Below are 17899 nucleotides of genomic sequence, written 5' to 3'. Positions count from 1 at the left end.
TTCCTCTGTTCTCCAACCTTCACATCAACTTTAAAAAGATCTAATTTGAGAAATTCAACAAATACAAACAGAACATCTACTACTATTGTCTCAGAATTAATCATACCTTCCATAATGTTTCTATCCCAACTTGTTTAAACCTTTATAAACAGCACTTAAATCACACTATCTTATCTTAGAGTCAGTTCTGTCTGCTTTGTAGCTTATTTGTAAATATCATCTCCTCCGTTCGCCTATATGCTTTGTAAGAGTAAGGAGAGTGTCTTATTTGATTCAGAAGTTGACCAACATTTAGTGAGTGACAGTAGTGCTTAGCAATTTAAGGGACGGAAAAATCTCTGTAGCATTAAGTCCTATACAGTTATCATTGTTACTTTATCTTCTGCATTAAAAAAAAATCAGATAACTATCTTAACTTGGTTTTCCTCCAAAAGTAATATGCTTAAGAATTTTCTTAAAACTGCTAAGCAAGAGATTTCAAACTCACAGAGGAGCTCTTCTGAAAAACAATTAAATAGAGCTGCTCCCCCCCCCCCCGCCCCCCAAATGCTGTCTACTTGCACGGGCTGTCTGACTGCCACGTCAACTGAAGGGCGCTTTCGGTTTTGTTTTATTTTTCATTTTCTGCCTTACAGTCAGGAAGCAGGTATTCCTCACCTTGACAAAACTCATCCGGATAGTGCACATCTTAGTCAGCTCGTAGACGACTTCAAATCCGTGGTGGACAGACTGAGCGAGCAGCTGAGCAAACAGCTGGTTGTTGAAGATCTTGAGGCTGCAGCCGCTGGGGATCTTGCAGACAGTGGCCGGGTGGAAGCCGTGCTGGTAGTTGCAGTTCCGGCTCTGCACAAAGATGCTGCTGTCACTCACGCACTCGGCATAGACCTCGCCCCCGACGTAGTATAAATGCACGCCTACGAGGCAGAAACAGTCCTCAAACGCGAGCCCCGCATTTAGCTTAGATGCATCACCATGTCCTTCTCACCCAGCTCTGTAACCTCAAGAGATGTGACTGTCACCCGTGAGGTTAATTTTAATATCACTGATCATAGACTAGTAAAATGCGTGCACCAAAGGCTGACTTGCTTTCATTATAATCTGTGTTATTTTTTCCCACGAGCCCATTTTAAAGCGAACAGCAACCCTGGTTTACAATCACCGCTGAGAACAATGCAGGCTCCCCTGGGCTACTCTGGTCACTCTCCATCTCATGCTTGTTCATTCTAAAAGGGAGATCTCATATTAGATGCAAAATAAATGCATAACGTGGAAAACATCAGCGAGTCCTTCAGGTACATACACAAATTTAGAAAACAAGAACTGGATGCAGATGATACCATGGAAATGTTACTTAGGTGCATACACTAAGTCCACTTCAGAGGGAGCAAGAAGTTTAAATTGTATTTTACCAACAACTATAAGTCCATTTTTCTTAATACATACCTCAAAGAGAACTATTCCCTTTTAAAGCTTATGGCATTCAATTGCAGACCATAGAAACAATGCCTTTTTTTTTTTTTTACCTACATGGACAGTGACATTCATGCCACCATTTCAGATAGCATATAAAGACTCACAATCCAAATGCAGTCCATGCTCCTTTGTCTCATGTTCTTGGAGCTAAACGGCAAAGAGCATCCTGAGGACGCTGCAGCTCCCTGTAAACTTTAGTTGATGCTTTCCCTCCAAATGTCTGGGTTTAAAATTCAACATAAATTGACAGCAGGGCCTGGGGTTAGAGACAAGGAAGATGTTCTGGTCTAGTGAGGACTAAACACCGGAACGATCACTGTCCAGCCTTTTACCAGAAACAGACTTCTCCAGCACTAAGCTAGCGTCAACGTGATTGTAAATATAATCACCGTGCAGTGACAAGGGGTTCGCAGAAATGGTCCTGAATAGACTGAGAGTGACAGATTATGGCTCTTTTAAAAATAAAAATACAAAATTTTAAGACAGTAGAGCTTGCAGACCTCCAGGGGTTCCTGGAGCCCAAGCTGCAGGGCTCTGCTTTCAGGAAACGGTGCTGAGAGAGCCGCTCAGCCTGTCAGGGTCTGAGCATCAGTGGAGGCAATTCTGCGTCACAGGTGGCTACTGCCCGCCAGCTTCATGGCTTCATTTTCCCATCTCCTTTCCCTTAATACAATCTTGGGAAAGAATGGTTTTCAGTATCACGTATCCTAACCACAGACGCCAATACTGTCTGAAGAAACTGACCCAGAGTCACAAAGAGGAAGCACAGCTTTTGATTTTCAGGCCAAGTTTCCTCTCTCACTGCCTAGACAGCCTAGGGTTTGACACCGTGGCCCTGGAGTGAGGAGTCAGCAGAAGGATGGTCCTAATTGGCTGCGACCTAGTTCTTAGGCTGGACCCACAGGTAGGGGCTGAGGTGGGGCAAATCCAAGCTGACTTCCTTTAAGGACGCCCAGGGAAAGCCTGCCTCTGGGGCGGCTGTGGTTTTTTCAGAGAGAGCAGGTGGAGAAAGTCAGAGCATGGGGCTGCTAAGTGTGCAGGATGTCTTTGAACTGAATGACCTTCAAATGTATAATCCTTCCAGAACCTATTAAGGAGAACAGATAAGATTTTTGTTATCTGACTCCAGTCTTTATTCAGGGGATGATTTTCAATCCTGTTAAAATTTTACCTGCAACCACAGACAAGTTGGCAGAGCACAGAAAGCAGAGAAGAGGCTGGCCAATGGGCAGCAGTTTAGCATCCTGAGCAAGAAGAGGGAGCAGAGCCCACGGGATGTGCCTGGAGAAGCTGGAGCCTGCCCTGAGCACCAGGACAAGGTGTGAACGGGGGCTGGGTTTTGGCTAGAGACAGCAGCACCTAGAGTCAAGTAGGCAAGTTATTTTACTTGCATCCATTTGACAGGCCAGAAGAGTGGCTTTAAACCACATGTGTGAGGTGCTCCCTGCTCGCCACAGAGGACAGAGAGCAGTAATGGTAAATGTCCAACGATGGTGCCATAGGAGACAAGTCAGGCAATGTGGTCCTCAGGCAAGTTCTGCCCGCACCTCGGACCACATCTCTTCCTGGGCTGCATCTTTCTTAATCTGAGCTTTCCATCTGTGTGTGCCTGCACCCACCTTTTAGGAAGCTAGGGAGTCTGGAGCCCTGGGCTGTGGTTAATAGGACTCTCTGGGTTTGATTTGGGCCTTCTGAGTCAGACTGAAAGTTGTTCCTTCTGGTGGTCATCTGCAGCCTTGAATGAGAGCAATGACGGAGGGGAGGCTGGGAGGAGGGCGGGTTGGTTAGGCTGGTGAGCGGGTCCCGATGCTGTGGAATCTACTAAAAGTCAGAGGGAAGTCAGCATCCCAAAGTGGAAGGAGCATGCATGGATCCCTTCCTGAGTGGGAGGGAGGGAAAAATAACCCCATGGAAAGTACAGCTCATTACCCCACTGGCCTGATCAGAGACCCCTGATGCCTCTCCACTCTGCGTAGAAAAAACCCTGAACTTACGAGCACAAACTCAACACCTTCCCTGGAGTTAGTAACTGATCTTCCCCTTGCCTCTCTTCTGCACAACTATTTTAAAATCTGGCTGATTGTAAAGATCATCTGGAACTTTAAGAAAGCACATATTTCTGAGGATGATGATACTTTTAGAAATTCCTTATGTAGTTAGACAATATACTTAAATATACAGGAGAAAGAATATGAGGTCTGAGATTTGCTTTAAAATAGTCTCATAAAAATATTGTGGAGGGACAGAGGAAAAGAATAGAATGGAACTCGTTAGTGAAGCTGGAGTCGGTAATATGAAGATTTACTATGTGACTATTTTTGCATATCTTTGAAATTTTCCAAAATAAAAACGATTTTAATGCACAATCAAAATAATAATATAAATATAAGATTTCCAGATTACACCAGGGCTTTGTTCCAGAGGATGGAGGTGGTCCCATCCCAGGACTGTGCCTGCAGTTGTGCACTGCACAACCCCAGGGTGTGTCCCAGTCTAAGATTTGTACAATTATTACAAGACTTCTCCAGCAGATGGCAGTAACTTCTCTTGAGCAAGAGGATCCTTCCAATTCACACAAAGCTGCCTCTCCACTGGGAACAAAGCCAGTCCCCTAAATTTGTTCTTGAAGACTTTAAGTCTCTCTGGACAATGTGGTGACCAAGCAGAACTCAATGAATGCCCCACGCTGCCACTCATACCCTCACGTCTCTTCTGGGCCGGGCTGCAGTGTGGTTTCCTCTTCCTTTCCAGTACTGATGCAGTGATCTGAGCAGGCCTGTACATGCCAGGGCCCACCCCATCCTCACAAGAGCAAGAAAGCCCGCTAGAGAAAATCTGGACAATACAGAGATGCAAAGAATAAAAACCAGCCACAAACCCACAGCCCACAAATAAAGCTAACGTTTGTTATATACCTTCCAACCTTTTATGTGCATTTTTAAACAAAATTGGGATCATACTCTACAGGATCTCTTACAACTTTTTTTATGTATTAAAATGCTGTAAAGATTTTCTCATGGCATTAAGTGTTCTGCAGTATCATATGTAATGACTGCAATAGTAAGACATTCTGTGTTAAAATGTTTTAGGATTTACTTTTTCAAGGATAAGAAACCTTGTACATATTCAAAGGCAGAATGGGAAGGACATTTTGAAAGACGGAAACTAAGTCCACTGGGAGAGGAAGCAATCCCCAAATCACCTGTAGGTCAGACCTAAGGAACTGACAGACCAAACCCTTGCCTCCGGATAATTCCTTTCATAAAACAGGGAAGCGCAGTACACTAGAACTCCACAGAAAACTTCAGATGTGTGAGAAAATACAGATTCATAAAAAGATGAAAAACTTCTTCCAAAAGCAATTCAATGATTCAGAATCTATGATAATTATGTTCAGAAAAGTCTTGGCTTGCCCCATGAGGTCAGTACCTGGGGCTAATGCCTCGGGTATTAATTATTATAATGACCCCCTCTCTCTTCCACTAGGGGAAGAACAGCTTCGATACAGGACCAGTGCTGCATGTCTATAGCTGCAAAGAAACGTGCCTGTCCCCCTCCACGTGTCAATTTCACACCAAGAACCTGGCAGAGGCTCATTGTGAGGGTTAATGCCACTGACTTCAGTTACAGCACAAATCACGGTGCTCAGAAATGACAGTAGTATTGGTGATGATTATATTAAGTCGTGCACATCTAAGAAATATAATCCAACCTCAATTACCTTAAGAGCACACGCCACGCACATGCCATCAATTCAAAACTGCGGTTTTTTCCTTATTATTCGGAAATCAGGGCCATCCTAAAAGCCACTCTAAAAAAAGCAGTCATGTTTTATACTCCACTGGTCCAAACTGGCTATTACATCATTCATCATTCCCAAACCATCAGGAAATAACCTTCGCTTTACTTTGTGCAGCCACAAGAGAGGTATGATATGTCACAGTTCCTCTCCTTTTTTCTATAAAGATCGTTATGAGCCTCCCACAGGGCTCTGTGTAACTCAGTGTGGTCTCCTTGTCTAGAAGTCATGTAAGGAAAATGTAAAATCTTCTCCGATTTACATTTTCAAATGAATCACTGTAAAACGTCATCACTTTAGTACTATCTGGGTTTAATTTCAACACCTCAGAGCTGCTTATGACATGTCGCAGCTGTGGCTTATGGTAAGTATTTTCATTCCATGTGGAAAGATTCGATTCCTCGACCAGTGAGCTAAGAGGGACAGAAAAGCAGGCGGGTCCCTCCCCTCCAGCAGGAGGGAGCAACTGGGCCTAAGTGACAGAGCCACAGTGCGGGTCCCGACATCACTCGTGGGGCCGTGGGTAAGCCACTGAGCTCTCTGAGCTTCTGTTCTCTCATCTGTAACTAGGGACTAAGAAATCCTAACTTGTAGGCTGACTATAAAAGTTTAATACGTGTAAGTGTCAGCCAGGGTCCCTCACACAGGTTAGCGAATCCGTGGGGGCAGTTATCAGTCATTTGAAAGAGTTCAAGTGGTGTACCTGGTTTTCAAGGAGGAATGTGGACAGACTTCATGTTAGAACGCAGTGGTCCAGCTTCTTCTGGGTTCTGCCTCTGCTTATTCCAGTGCTAACTCGCTAATGGCTATTTAAAGCACTTTGTTATTAGTGAGGTCAAAGTCAAAGATTTGATTCCCCCTGCACCAGTGAACTGTTGCAAGGCTACAGATTTTCCCCTTTGGGGATAAAAATTACATTACACGTAAGTTTCCCTTTTCTGACCTCCCTGTCAGGAAGGCCAGAGGCAAATCTTAATCACAATCACAATCACAATGCCATACCGGTATTCTTCTCCTCCACTCATTTACCCCCAGCTTCTCATTTTCTATTTTGCATTTATCATTTAACCACAAATATTTCCTGTAAGCCACCTCAAAGCCACTGTGGAAAGATACAGGATAAAACAGTCACCATTAAGACTCAACATCGCTGAACAAATTCAACGTGTTTCTAATCAAGGGTCTTCAGGTTTACACGAGGAGGCACCTAGGAGGTACGTTAGGAAGAACACAGGAAGCATCACAAGGGAAATAATGGATCTCCCCAGAAATCCGAAAGAAAAGGCTCGCGGCTACCTCCCAAGGTGGTCTCACTGCTGGTTGGGGACAGAAAAGATCAGCTGACTCTGAAGGCTCCTTAACACCTGGGATTCCAGAGCATAACAGCGGACAAGCAGGCATCATTCGGACACTGCCAACCATTCAAACAGAAAAGAAAGAGCCTCAACCAGGCCTCATGCTCAGCTGGGACTGATCACGCCCATGAGACAGACTCTGAAAGCATCACAGCCAGACCCCAAGTGAGCCCTGCGTTTATTCAGCTGTTGTAACCACACCTGGACACAGGAGAACCCAATCACCTACCAAAGGTTTCCGAACAGAAATAAGTTGTGGTTTTTTAACCACCGAGCTTCTTGGTCTCTAAAGGTAACTTCACCTGATATAAATAATCATCCAACCAGACCTCCTCTTCTTCAGAAGCTATCCTATGTGCATTTGAGGCAATTCAAAAGTAATTCACAATACTTTAACTCTGCAGTTTCAGCCTGCTTTCACAGTCCTCATCTTGGCTGTCCTCCTAATACCCATCCCACGCCGCCCCCCAGAGATGCTGCGCTGACTTCAGAGGTGGAGAGACTAAGCCCTGAAAGTGCCCACGCCGTTGCCAACAATAACCCAGAACAACAGTCTCCCAGCTCCCAGCCCTGCGGTCACCCCACCGGGTCACGCAGCCAATCCAAGGCTTGTTTCTATTCCCACGTGTTAGCCCCGAGGAATATTCGGAAGGAATTACATAATTACTCTTACCCTTTCCTATGTGTCTCCTGGTGTTTTCTATCGTTGAGTTTCTGTTCACATTAGAAAGAAGTCCAAGACAGAATCTGTTCCTGTTGTTTGAAGGGTCTGTGAATCCGTCGATAAGCACGCTTCGGGAGGAGGCCTGGAACGTCTCCCCCACACGGTTGTTCAGTTCATAGTAGGCGACGGAGCACCAGTGCTGCGGCTCCTCGTAGCAAACTGGCCGGAAATCTGAGAGAAAACGAACCAGACAGCACATCAGTACTGTCGTGCACAGGCCTCCTAGCTCACAACTCCACGGGAAGCTGAGGACGCTGCTGATCACCAGAAAGCTAGCTGCAAGACCAGGCAGGCTGCCGTGCGATCTTTTCCAATCTGTCTCTTTCACAGAAGCTGTTTGCAGTTAGCTCGTCTGGTCCTCGTACCTGTGGCACAGGGGCAACGTCCTCGTGACTCCCATGCTTGGAGCATTTGTAAACATGCTCACAAGTATCGAGGGGGCCAGGCAACAATGATATGAACAGATCCATGTCAACCTCACCCCGCTAAAGGAAACACAACTTCCCCCAAAGGAAGGCTGGCAAGTAACCTCATCTTTACAGATGGGAGACGTGTTACCATTACTGCGCCAAACTGAATCCCTGTGGCAAAGAGCATCCTTTTCTAACAACCTAAAGATGAGAAAATAATTGTTTGGATATGAGAAAAACCAAGCCAAAAATACTGCATAGGACTTTAAATTATTTAAGAATGAAAAAAAAGGTTCCACGTAGACTCACATTCTCCTTTGTGTACATACAGGATGCTTCGTTATTTTATGGCATTAAAAATACGTTAAAGAGAGAAATCTGTTTCATCAGGAAATCCAAGAATGTTTTGGTCTTACCTCAAATTTTTCGAAGTTAAGTTGCCAGTAACAAAAATTCAGAGTTTTTTCTTTCTTTCCTTTTTTCTTTCTTTTTTTCTTTCTTTGCCACCCATGCTCTTTCTCTGCTTTTCTATTGTTTATAGTATCTTTCTTTTCTTTGAATATCCTAGTAATTCTTATATCTAGAGTGTGTCCCTATATGCACTAAAATACAAATTTACAAAAGAGATAAATTAGGGAGTCGTCATGTAATTTACAAACAGGCCTTCACGTATTCATTCTAGGATAAGCTAAATAGTAAACTCCTCTAGACCCTCCCCACTCGGTGTGGTTCCTGGGACTGCAGCTCCTGCATCACCCGGGGGATTGTTAGGAATGCAGATTCTTGGAGCCCACCCCAGACCTAGGGAATCAAAACCTGCATGTATACAAGATCATCAGATGGTCTGTATGAACATTAAAGTTGAGCAACATTTATCTAGCCTATCATAAGACACAAAAAATTATGTAAAAATCCTATGTATATATATTTCAAAGAGCACCCCCTCTAAGCCAAATAAAAGACACCACCATAAACCTGTTATATATAGTAAAGACACAGATGGGACCAAATCACTAACTCGTTAAATACCTAATTTCACAGTAAAACATCAAGAACTACAAACCTGTAAATGTTCGGTTAAAATTTACTTATTCTACCAACCAAGATGACACACAAAACATTCACTCTATGCTACTGAGGTGCCACAGTTAAAATGCAAAACCATGCCATCCGCCCCTTAAAGCAAGCACATGTGAACTAGCTGGCCAGCACATTTTGTTTTCTTTTTCTTTTTCAATTTGTTTTGGGGAAAGGGGGGTGGTAATAGGAAATACTAGGAAAACAGCTATGATTATCAGCTGTGGCATCTACAGGTCGGTCATTCTGGGTCCCTGGGGCTTTGGTGGCCTGATAGGGCAGGGGTGGTGTGTCAACTAAAAGAAAGCAGTGAAACAAAGGAACGTCCAACTGACAGACTGACTGCACAGAGACAGCCTGGTCCAACCTCTCTGCTGTTAAACTCCTGGGTTTGGTTTGGTGGGTAGTATTATTGCTGCAGAGAGACCAGTAATGTAAGGAGGCCATTCTTTTTTTTTTTTAAAGAGATTTGGTGGAGGGGTAATAAGGTTTATTTATTTATTTTTAGAGGAGGTACTGGGGATTGAACCCAGGACCACATGCATGCTAAGCATTCACCCTACCACTTGAGCTATACCCTGCCCCCTACTAAAGAGGCCATTCTGTCGTGACGTCAGGACAATCCTCCAGGAGATGATTGTCCTGAGCTCCTCACTAAAGGGTTGATTCCTTTTCCTTCCTACTTACGAGTTATGGAGTTCAAATGACTTCATGATGAGATTTTCAAATCTTGGAGCTAGTCTAGCTTTTCTCAAATGCAGAATAGTCTGTTATCTGGCTTTCAAAACAGAGACAGCTAAACCTTCTCTGTAGTGAGCTTAGTGACCAGCTCTATCTCTTGATGCTGCGTGCGCTGGCTTCCGGTAGCTAAAAGGGAGAATGTGCCAGCTGGAGCTGGGCCCCCCTCTCTGCCCTACTGAAACTCCATGTCCACCTTCTGCAGGAAGGGACTCCCCTGGATTGCTGAAAGAAGCAGCGAAAGAAAAAGCCTGTGCTGATCCCCCACACTGCTTGCTCTCAGGCCGTCTTCCTACTTCTGTTAGAGAAGTATTTTATAATCTTATTTTTAATTCCTTAAAAAAAAATCCCTGGAAATTCCCAGGGATGCTGTTCAAATCCATTTCGTTTCTGAGAACTTCCAGGGGATCAGAACCAGAACATGCACCCAAAGGCAATGCTGGCAGATAATGAGAGTTCAATAAATTCCTGTTAAATACATGAGCGTAGGAATTAACGAATAAGGAGATCGCACCAACCAACCCCAAAGCACTTCTGCACGCCCCGGAGGAACTTGTTAGCTCAGGATATTCCATATTTTATTAAAAGAAACTGAAGACTGCTCCAAAAAGGGTACAGTCCTGATCATTTTAGACGGGGGGCAGGGTCCGACCAACCACGGGAGAGGGCTGTGTGAACTGTACACTCCGTACGAATGTGAGAGACAGAGATGACTATGCCGAGGGCCCCCCCTTCTGTCCCCCGCGGACGGCAGCCTCACTGACCTGAGTGCTGGTAGGGGCTCTCGGGCTCGGAAGGGCTCCCCGGGGAGTGGGGGTAGCCGGCGGTGCAGGGGGACTGCGAGAAGGCGGGCCCGGGCGAGGGCGGGAAGGCGGCACACGGAGGCTGCTGGAAAGACTCGGGGTAGGTGGCGTTGTGCGGCATGGGCGGCTCGCTGTGCAGGGACGCGCTGCGGAACTTGGCCAGCAGGCTCAGCTGGGGGTTGTACTCGCTGTGTCTTGGCACCAGGACAGGAGGCAGCACTGGGAGGAGAAAGGAACCAGTGCGTTAGAGCTGAACGCTGGCTCATCCGCCCCCAATAGAGGGGACGCTGGCTGTTTTTGGCTCTGTTTTTTGACTATAAAATTGTTTTTCCTTTGGGAACTGCCTGTCCATCATTCTTTGTGCTTATCGTGACCTTGTCAATGAAGGTCTCATCTCTTCCCAAAAAGGGAGTTTGTGAAATCAAGCTAAAGCAATGGTTTCGCTCCTAGCAGCCTGAATCTTAGGCTGGGTGCCACAATGAACGAAAAGTTCATAGGGGAATCGTTCTGACGTCAACATTCTAAAAAGAAACTGCCGATTCATTCCTACCCCAGAAGTTGCCAGGCCGCTCTATTACCTGGCCTTCTGGAGATGGAATCATGCACGTCTTCCTTTGACTCAGCCAATAAAGCTTTTTTTTTTTTTTTTTAATGGCAAAATTGGTTTCTACTGCTTGCAATGAAACTCCAAGTAATGTCCAGAACAGTTTTACTTCAGAAACCACGTTGAATTATTTAGATGACCAGGCTACATTTTTAGGCTCAGAAGGGCTGGTTAAGTAAAAACATTCTGCTTGTCTTTACCAGAACGATCTAAAGGTAAAGAAAAGTTATAAAGGAAAAGATAAACGGTGAACAATAATACAAGTGAATAAGTAAAAGAGAAGCATCAATAGAGAACTTACAAATAAAATCTGTTCATTTTAGTATGTTTCCTTCTGGGCTTCGCACTTTAAGAAGAACGTGAGTGTCCTTGGTCCTGATTCTATACAAAAACAGGAACAGATGCAATTCTCAAGGGAAAGCAAAATCTAGGCATTCCTGGCTCCTACTGACTTCTCAAGTGTCACCAGGCTTGGCAGCAAGAACTGACTCCATGAGTACTGTTGAGGGGTCACCTCTGACCAACATAAGTTTCAGAAAGAGAAGCAGAGAAAGGGAGGGAGTGATCAAAGAAACAACAGAAGAAAATGTGTCAGAGCTGGTGCTCGCTCTGGCAGCACACGTACTAAAACCAGAACCACACAGAGACGGTCGGCAAGGCCCTGCACAAGGATGATACACACATTTGTGAAGCATTCCATATTTTTTATATGTTTATGTATAACTGAATCACTCTGCTGTGCACCAGAAACTCACGTAACAGTATAAATCAACTATACTTCAACAAAAAAAAAATGAAATTGTCTCAGAGCGAAAGAAGATCTATGTCATTAGAGTGAAAAGAGCCACAGAGTAGACAGCCTGATTAATGGGAAAAGATCCAGACCTGGTCACACCATCTTGAATTTCAAACATCTAAGGACAAACTGAGTATTCTAAAAGCTTCCAGAGGCTCGCCTCAAAGTCACCTACAAGGACATGAGAAACTGACTCATGACTTCCTATCACTGATGCTAGACAGCAGAAGGCAATGGACCAACATGCTTCAAAGGGAAAACAATTCTTACCCCTAAATCGCACAGTGGAAACTAACAGAACTGCCCCAAAATAATATGAACTATAAACTAAAATACAGATTGAGACGAGGAAGAAAGGATGAAGGCAATATAAATTAGCTAAATCCTCAGACATCAATGACTTTTTTTTTTTTTTAAAGCCGGCAAATAAAGCCCAGAGAGAAACAGGAAGGAAGGGAAGAAAGCAAAGACCTATATGACCTGGGGAAGATACATCAGGTTCACCAAGAACGTGAGCCTTTTTCACCACAGTCTCATCCTGTATCCCGGATGATGTGACTTTTAGAAGCATCCGCACTCAGGAAGGTGATTTCCTTGACAACAGTTTTACAACATGATGGCAAGACTTGGGACCCTGAAAGGTCACCAGCTAAGACTGCTACAGGCTGGGTACGACTTACCCAGGACTGCTGTAAGGCTACTTGAACCCGGGAGCCAGGCAGCAGGCTGGACGCCCACCACTGCCTGCCTACCTTCCTAGACAGAACCTCCTCTTAATGGACACGGGCCACTTCCCAGATCTCGTGTGCCAGCCCTTTGGTCTCCTGGAACGGGGCAGACGGCCAATCAGGGAGAGGAAGCTCCCAGAAAAACTGCATCCCTGTAGCCACAGGAACACTCAATCCAAAGGGAAATGCAGCCAAATTGTTATAGCCAGTGCGAAGGAACACAGATGAACACCAGACTTCTCCAAAAGGGGGTGTGTGAGTATGAAATATATGTATACACACACAGAGGTGTGTGATGAGTTTTAGGAACAATACTTTCCTATATTTAAAGCCATATTGAAGAACAGCTGCCCATCTTCCTTACCCACCGCTGTTTCCAGTCTTGGAAAGATTTCCAGCAACTCTTCCAAGGGCTGTTTTCAGACCCAGAGATGAGCTGCCTCCACTTACCTGAGCCTGGGGAGAGTGGCAGCGGTTTCATTCAGTACAGGTGAGTTCAGGGAGAGGGGATGGGAACATGGATGTTTATTTTTTTATAGTTGATCATGTCAAGGCCACAGTAAGACTTTCCAAGAACTGGATGATGACTCCAAAATACATCAAAACAAAACTGCGCTTTTCAAAATCACACAAAGCTCACACATATCCTGAAATGAAATAGCTTCTGTCTAGATTTTTCTGACCACAACATTTTGCATTAGTTCCTCCAAACTGAACCTCCCTCTCTTCCAGGGAGGTGGGTCCTTATCCCAGTGGCGCTCCATCACGCTCCATCAGCGGGGACACGCCCCCTTAACTTTTATAACAAGCATGACCTCATGAAGAAAACCCACCTGGCGTCTCCACCCGGCGGTAGTGGTAGGGGTTAATGCACACCTCCTTCTGCTTGGAGCCAAAAGGGAACTCACAGCACTCCAGCGGCTTCAGCTCGTGGTGAGACTGGAGGTCGGGCCAACGCCACACCCGGCAGTAAATTACGTGGGGCAAACCCTTGCGGTGGGACACCTGCAGCCGCCCGTCCAGGGAGCGGGGAATGGTCACGCACTTGCTGGGCTGCCCCGGGCAGCTGAGGGCCCTCTCCAGCTCATCCATGGCTCCTTTCTTCTTCTTTAACTTCTTCACTAGAGAGTCCACCGCCTTCTCCGCCCACTTTTCCTCTTCATCTCCTTGCTTCCAGCCAAGCAGTCTCTTCACTGCTGGGCTGGTGAAGGAGAAGAGGGAGCTGATGGGGGTGCTGGAGTGCATACGAGGAGGACCACAGGCGTCCAGCGCACGGGGGAACTGGACCCACTGCCCTTCACTGCCTGCGGGGCCCCCAGGAAGTGAGCAAGGACGCCTCCTGGGACGTCATAGGTACCAACTCTCCAGGGGCATCATAGGTCTTCCCTTCCTTCTGGAATTAACTGGGATCGATTCCGGCGGGGAAGTGTGTTGACTTTCTCCTAAAGCCCTGGAATGGGCTGGCTAACTCTGAAACAAACAAACAAACAAATATATATATGACTTCAGTTAATTAGGATAATTTTCAGAATAGGTTAAAGGTTGGATGTAAGAGAGAAAACATTCTTCAGATGTTTTGGACTTGAAAACCCTTAGTTATCTCTGATTCTTTCCTCTCCTTTATTCCATATATCTAAGTCCTGGTAATTCTGCCTTTGAAATGGCTTTCAGGTTTTGAAACTTCCTTTCCTTTTCTGCCAATATCTGAGCCCCACCCCACCTCACCTCTCCCCTTAATTACTGCGTCACCTCTGAAGCAGCTCCTCTCTGCCAATTCTAATCCACTTACTCCCCAATAGAAGGTTTAACAAGCCATTTTCCTGTAAGAGAAATCACAGTGGCTCCCTGGTTTCCCAAGTATAAACGTTTCTGCCTGGGTTTCCTGGGCCTTTGTGATCTTTCCTCAACAGACTTATGCTTCTTCTTTCTCAGTTACAGTCTGCACAAGTGATCCATCCTCATTGTACAAAATGTACAGAAATGAAAAAGAGAAAAATCAGGATCGCTAATAAGCTCACCACTCATAAATTCTTCCAACTTTACAGGACGGTGGTTCTCCAAGTGTGGGAGTCCCCGAGCCCCTTCCTGGGGGCTGTGGGGCCCTCTCTTTTCCAGATACACACCTGTGTGTGCAAGATTCTCCTCATGTACTTCAACCCAAACAACACATCACAACAGACTGTGCAAGAGCAGACATGGGAATCCAAGCGTCAGTCAGCTATTAAACCAGGCACGAAAGAGACGTGCAAAATTATAAAACGGTAACACCCTTTTCCGTATTTGGGGGAAAGATCTAGTTTTTTTAAATAAAAATGCTTATGTTACTATATAATGGGTTTATTATCATCTTTTAATGAATCAGTAAACATTTTTAAGTTTCTCAGTTTTAATTCCTAAAATGGTTGGAAAAATATATATATATATAAGCCACATTGGCAAAGGTTCTTTGGAGCTCTCAATAATTCCTAAAAGTACAAAGGAGTCATAAGACCAAAAATTTCTAGAACTTACACAAAGTCACAGACAAACAAGTCCACAAAAGAGCACTGCTGTCACGTTCGTCCTCCCTGAAAATCACTTGCATTCTTCGTTGCCCTCTCCCCCAAAGGACACATTCTTTCCCAGTTATTCAACAGGCCCATTTACACGTCCTGAGCTAGAGATGCCCTTCCTCTGCGGTGAAACAGCTGGCTTAAACAAAACCCTCCGCTTCTTCCAGATCTTAGAAACCAGCTACCTAATTAATGTTTAAAGTGGCTGTTGGTAACGTTTTGAAGCAAGCTGACTCATCTCAGTATCTTGGAATCAATCTAGCGCCATCGTCTTCAACAAGAGCTTGTTTAATATGCATTAAATCTCATTTTCTCCTCTGCTTCCCTAGAGGGACGGCTGCACCTTTCTGAATTCAATTCCATACCCGGCTTTGAACAAAGGCGCTCTATCAACGGCCCCCTCCTTAAGTCGTGATCACCAGCAGGCAGCTCTGTGAGGAGGATGACAGCCCAGTTCCCCCCAAATCAGTGACCTTCAGTAAACACAAAGCAACACGTATCACTGTATTCCTCCAACAGACTTCAGTTAGCATCGTATGGAGAGAGGGAAACCAGGGCGAAAAGGAGAGTTAAGGGCCCGATAGCTGTTCTTTTTCTCCTGGCAGTTTGACTTACGCTCAGTTTTATTTGGAAAGGTTGATTTTGTGGCTCAACAATCATGAATTTATAAAGTATAGTTAAGTCACTGTGTTCGAGCTCTGTTTACTTAGTCGAGACAGGCTGCCTGGAAGCAAAGGCTGGAGAGGGTCGGGAGCTCCGACGGGGAGAAGTAACAGGACACAGGGGCAGCCGAACCCCCAAAGAGCTCTGCATCCTGCTTAGTTTTGCAGGAGATTTGTTATTAGTAAATTGTGGCATAAATCTTTAAGCTTAGGTCAGCAGTAGAGAAAAAGCTATTTATAAAGATGTTCAGCAGAGTTAAACTAAATAGACCCTTTGAAAACCTTTTGCTCCATGAAACAAGCACAGTGCTCCAAACCGGGGGTGGCTGATGTTGTTCTAACTCTGGGTTCCTATCTATTAATGGCCTATGAAATCAATTTATTGGAACAAAACAGCTTTTGTAAAAACAACAAAATGGACTGTATAGCAGTGCAGCTAACAAAGGAAGAATAGGTACTATCTCACCAAAATCTTTCATTCAGAGGTAGGTGTTCCGTGTGTGTATGTGTGTGAGCAGGTATCTGAGTCTGTGTGTGTGTGTGTGTGTGTGTGTACATGTGTGCGTGTCAAGGGTCATCATGCAAAATGTCTTCGGTATTGCAGGTTACAATCACAAAACGTTTGAAAGCATTACCCCTAAACCATACATTTCCTCCAGCGGTGTCTGTTTGAGGTTCACCTTGATGAGTGACTTTCAGGGGCCCCGTCCCTCCTCGTGCCTTGGGGAAATCCCAGCTAGTCAGGAACCTGGGATCTGGGAACCCTGGCTCTGCAGTCTGATCTTGCTGCCACATTTCAAATCTTTATGAGTCTCACAGTGGCTCCAAAACTATGATTTTACTGCTACAAGACACAGCTCCTGCCCCATTACGCAGAGGCCCTCGCATGGGAGGAGGCCCCAAAGAGTCAAATTTAGAACCTCTGAGTAATAAACGCCAAATTCGTAAGTGACCTCTGGGTAGGAAAGGAAAAAGACGAAATATCAAAAAGTTAAAGTTTAATGAAGCTTCGTAGTGAGTCCACAGATGTTCAAGTATGATTCTCTACACTTGTTTGATATATTTTCTAATAGGAAAATGAAATGTTAAAAAAAATGAATCAAACTTGAAATCTCACTGACATTTAGGCTTCAGGTTCTTGTGTATTTTACTAGTTCCTATTTGTCTAGGGGTGGGGTTTAGAGTTCATAAAGTTTATTCCATTCTCATTCCTATAATGTTTTAGCCACTAGTAGACAAAGGGTCCTAGTTTATCTCCAGGTGGTCATCACACTGACAACAGTGCAGGCCCTCCACCCCACCCAAGCTTGTTCAGTAGTGTCAGTCTGATTCAGAACAGTTTCCCACCGTCAGACAATTTAGGTTCCCATAGACTATATGCTCTAACTTAGCACGACATCCTGGAAACACCACTGGCCAGACTCACCATAATAATTAACAAAGAGCACCCTACTCAGCCATAGAAAAAGAATGAAATAATGCCATTTGCAGCAACATAGATGGACCTAGAGGTCATCGTACTAAGTGAAGTAAGTCAGAAAGAGAAAGGCAGATATCATATGACATCACTCATATATGGGATCTAAGAAAATGATACAAATTCTATTTACAAACCAAAAACAGACTCACAGATGTAGAAAACAAACTATGGTTACCAAAGGGGAAAGGGTGGGGAGGGATAAATTAGGGGTTGAGGATTAATAGACACACGTTCCTATATATAAAACAGATAAACAACAAGGACCTACTGTATAGCACACGGAACTATATTCAATTTCATGTAATAACATATAATGGAAAAGAATCTGAAAAAAAAATGTATAACTGAATCACTTTGTCATACTCCTAAAACTAACACTAAATCAACTACACTTCAATAAAAAAAATTTTTTTTAAACTATCACAAATATGGGGGGGGTGTGACTGTTGCTTACAGTTATTCTGTTCCTATAAACTACAAAAAAGAATGAAACAAAATAAACCATAAAGATGAATGTACAAGGAGGATTTATAAACAAAAACATGACCAGATAATTTGTACAAAATATAACCAGAGCTACAGGAAGAGAGAGGCAGGAGATGATGGAGGAGGAAGAGGCCTTGGCCCAACCCAGGGGCGGGGGGCGTGGGGGCTCTGGGAGGATTCCGAAGATGATCTTAGAAGGATTCTAAGCTGCA

General features: G+C 44.6%; 1 protein-coding gene and 1 non-coding gene across 4 annotated transcripts in view; one reads left to right on the top strand and one right to left on the bottom strand.

The window, feature by feature from the left end:
• The window catches only part of SMAD9 (SMAD family member 9), a 52583-nt gene that overhangs the window by 5127 nt on the left and 29557 nt on the right, over positions 1-17899 (bottom strand). For 2 of the 3 annotated variants that reach the window (XM_064493200.1, XM_031465923.2), the window contains exons 2-5: positions 13341-13977; positions 10341-10598; positions 7301-7522; positions 658-914 (exon numbers count right to left, since the gene is read on the bottom strand). In XM_064493200.1, coding sequence (XP_064349270.1) covers positions 658-914; positions 7301-7522; positions 10341-10598; positions 13341-13752 — 1149 coding nt within the window. In that variant the 5' untranslated portion in view covers positions 13753-13977. Of the gene's footprint in view, positions 1-657; positions 915-7300; positions 7523-10340; positions 10599-13340; positions 14527-17899 lie in introns of those variants that run through there. The other variant, XM_064493201.1, reaches the window with a different exon arrangement.
• Positions 11584-11689, top strand: LOC116157310 (U6 spliceosomal RNA). Its single transcript, XR_004141338.1, has one exon. It is a non-coding gene; the product is annotated as a U6 spliceosomal RNA (small nuclear RNA).

The sequence above is a fragment of the Camelus dromedarius genome, chromosome 13 (assembly GCF_036321535.1).
Source record: "Camelus dromedarius isolate mCamDro1 chromosome 13, mCamDro1.pat, whole genome shotgun sequence".
Taxonomy (NCBI): Eukaryota; Metazoa; Chordata; class Mammalia; order Artiodactyla; family Camelidae; genus Camelus; species Camelus dromedarius.
This window is presented reverse-complemented; position numbering and strand designations above follow the sequence as displayed.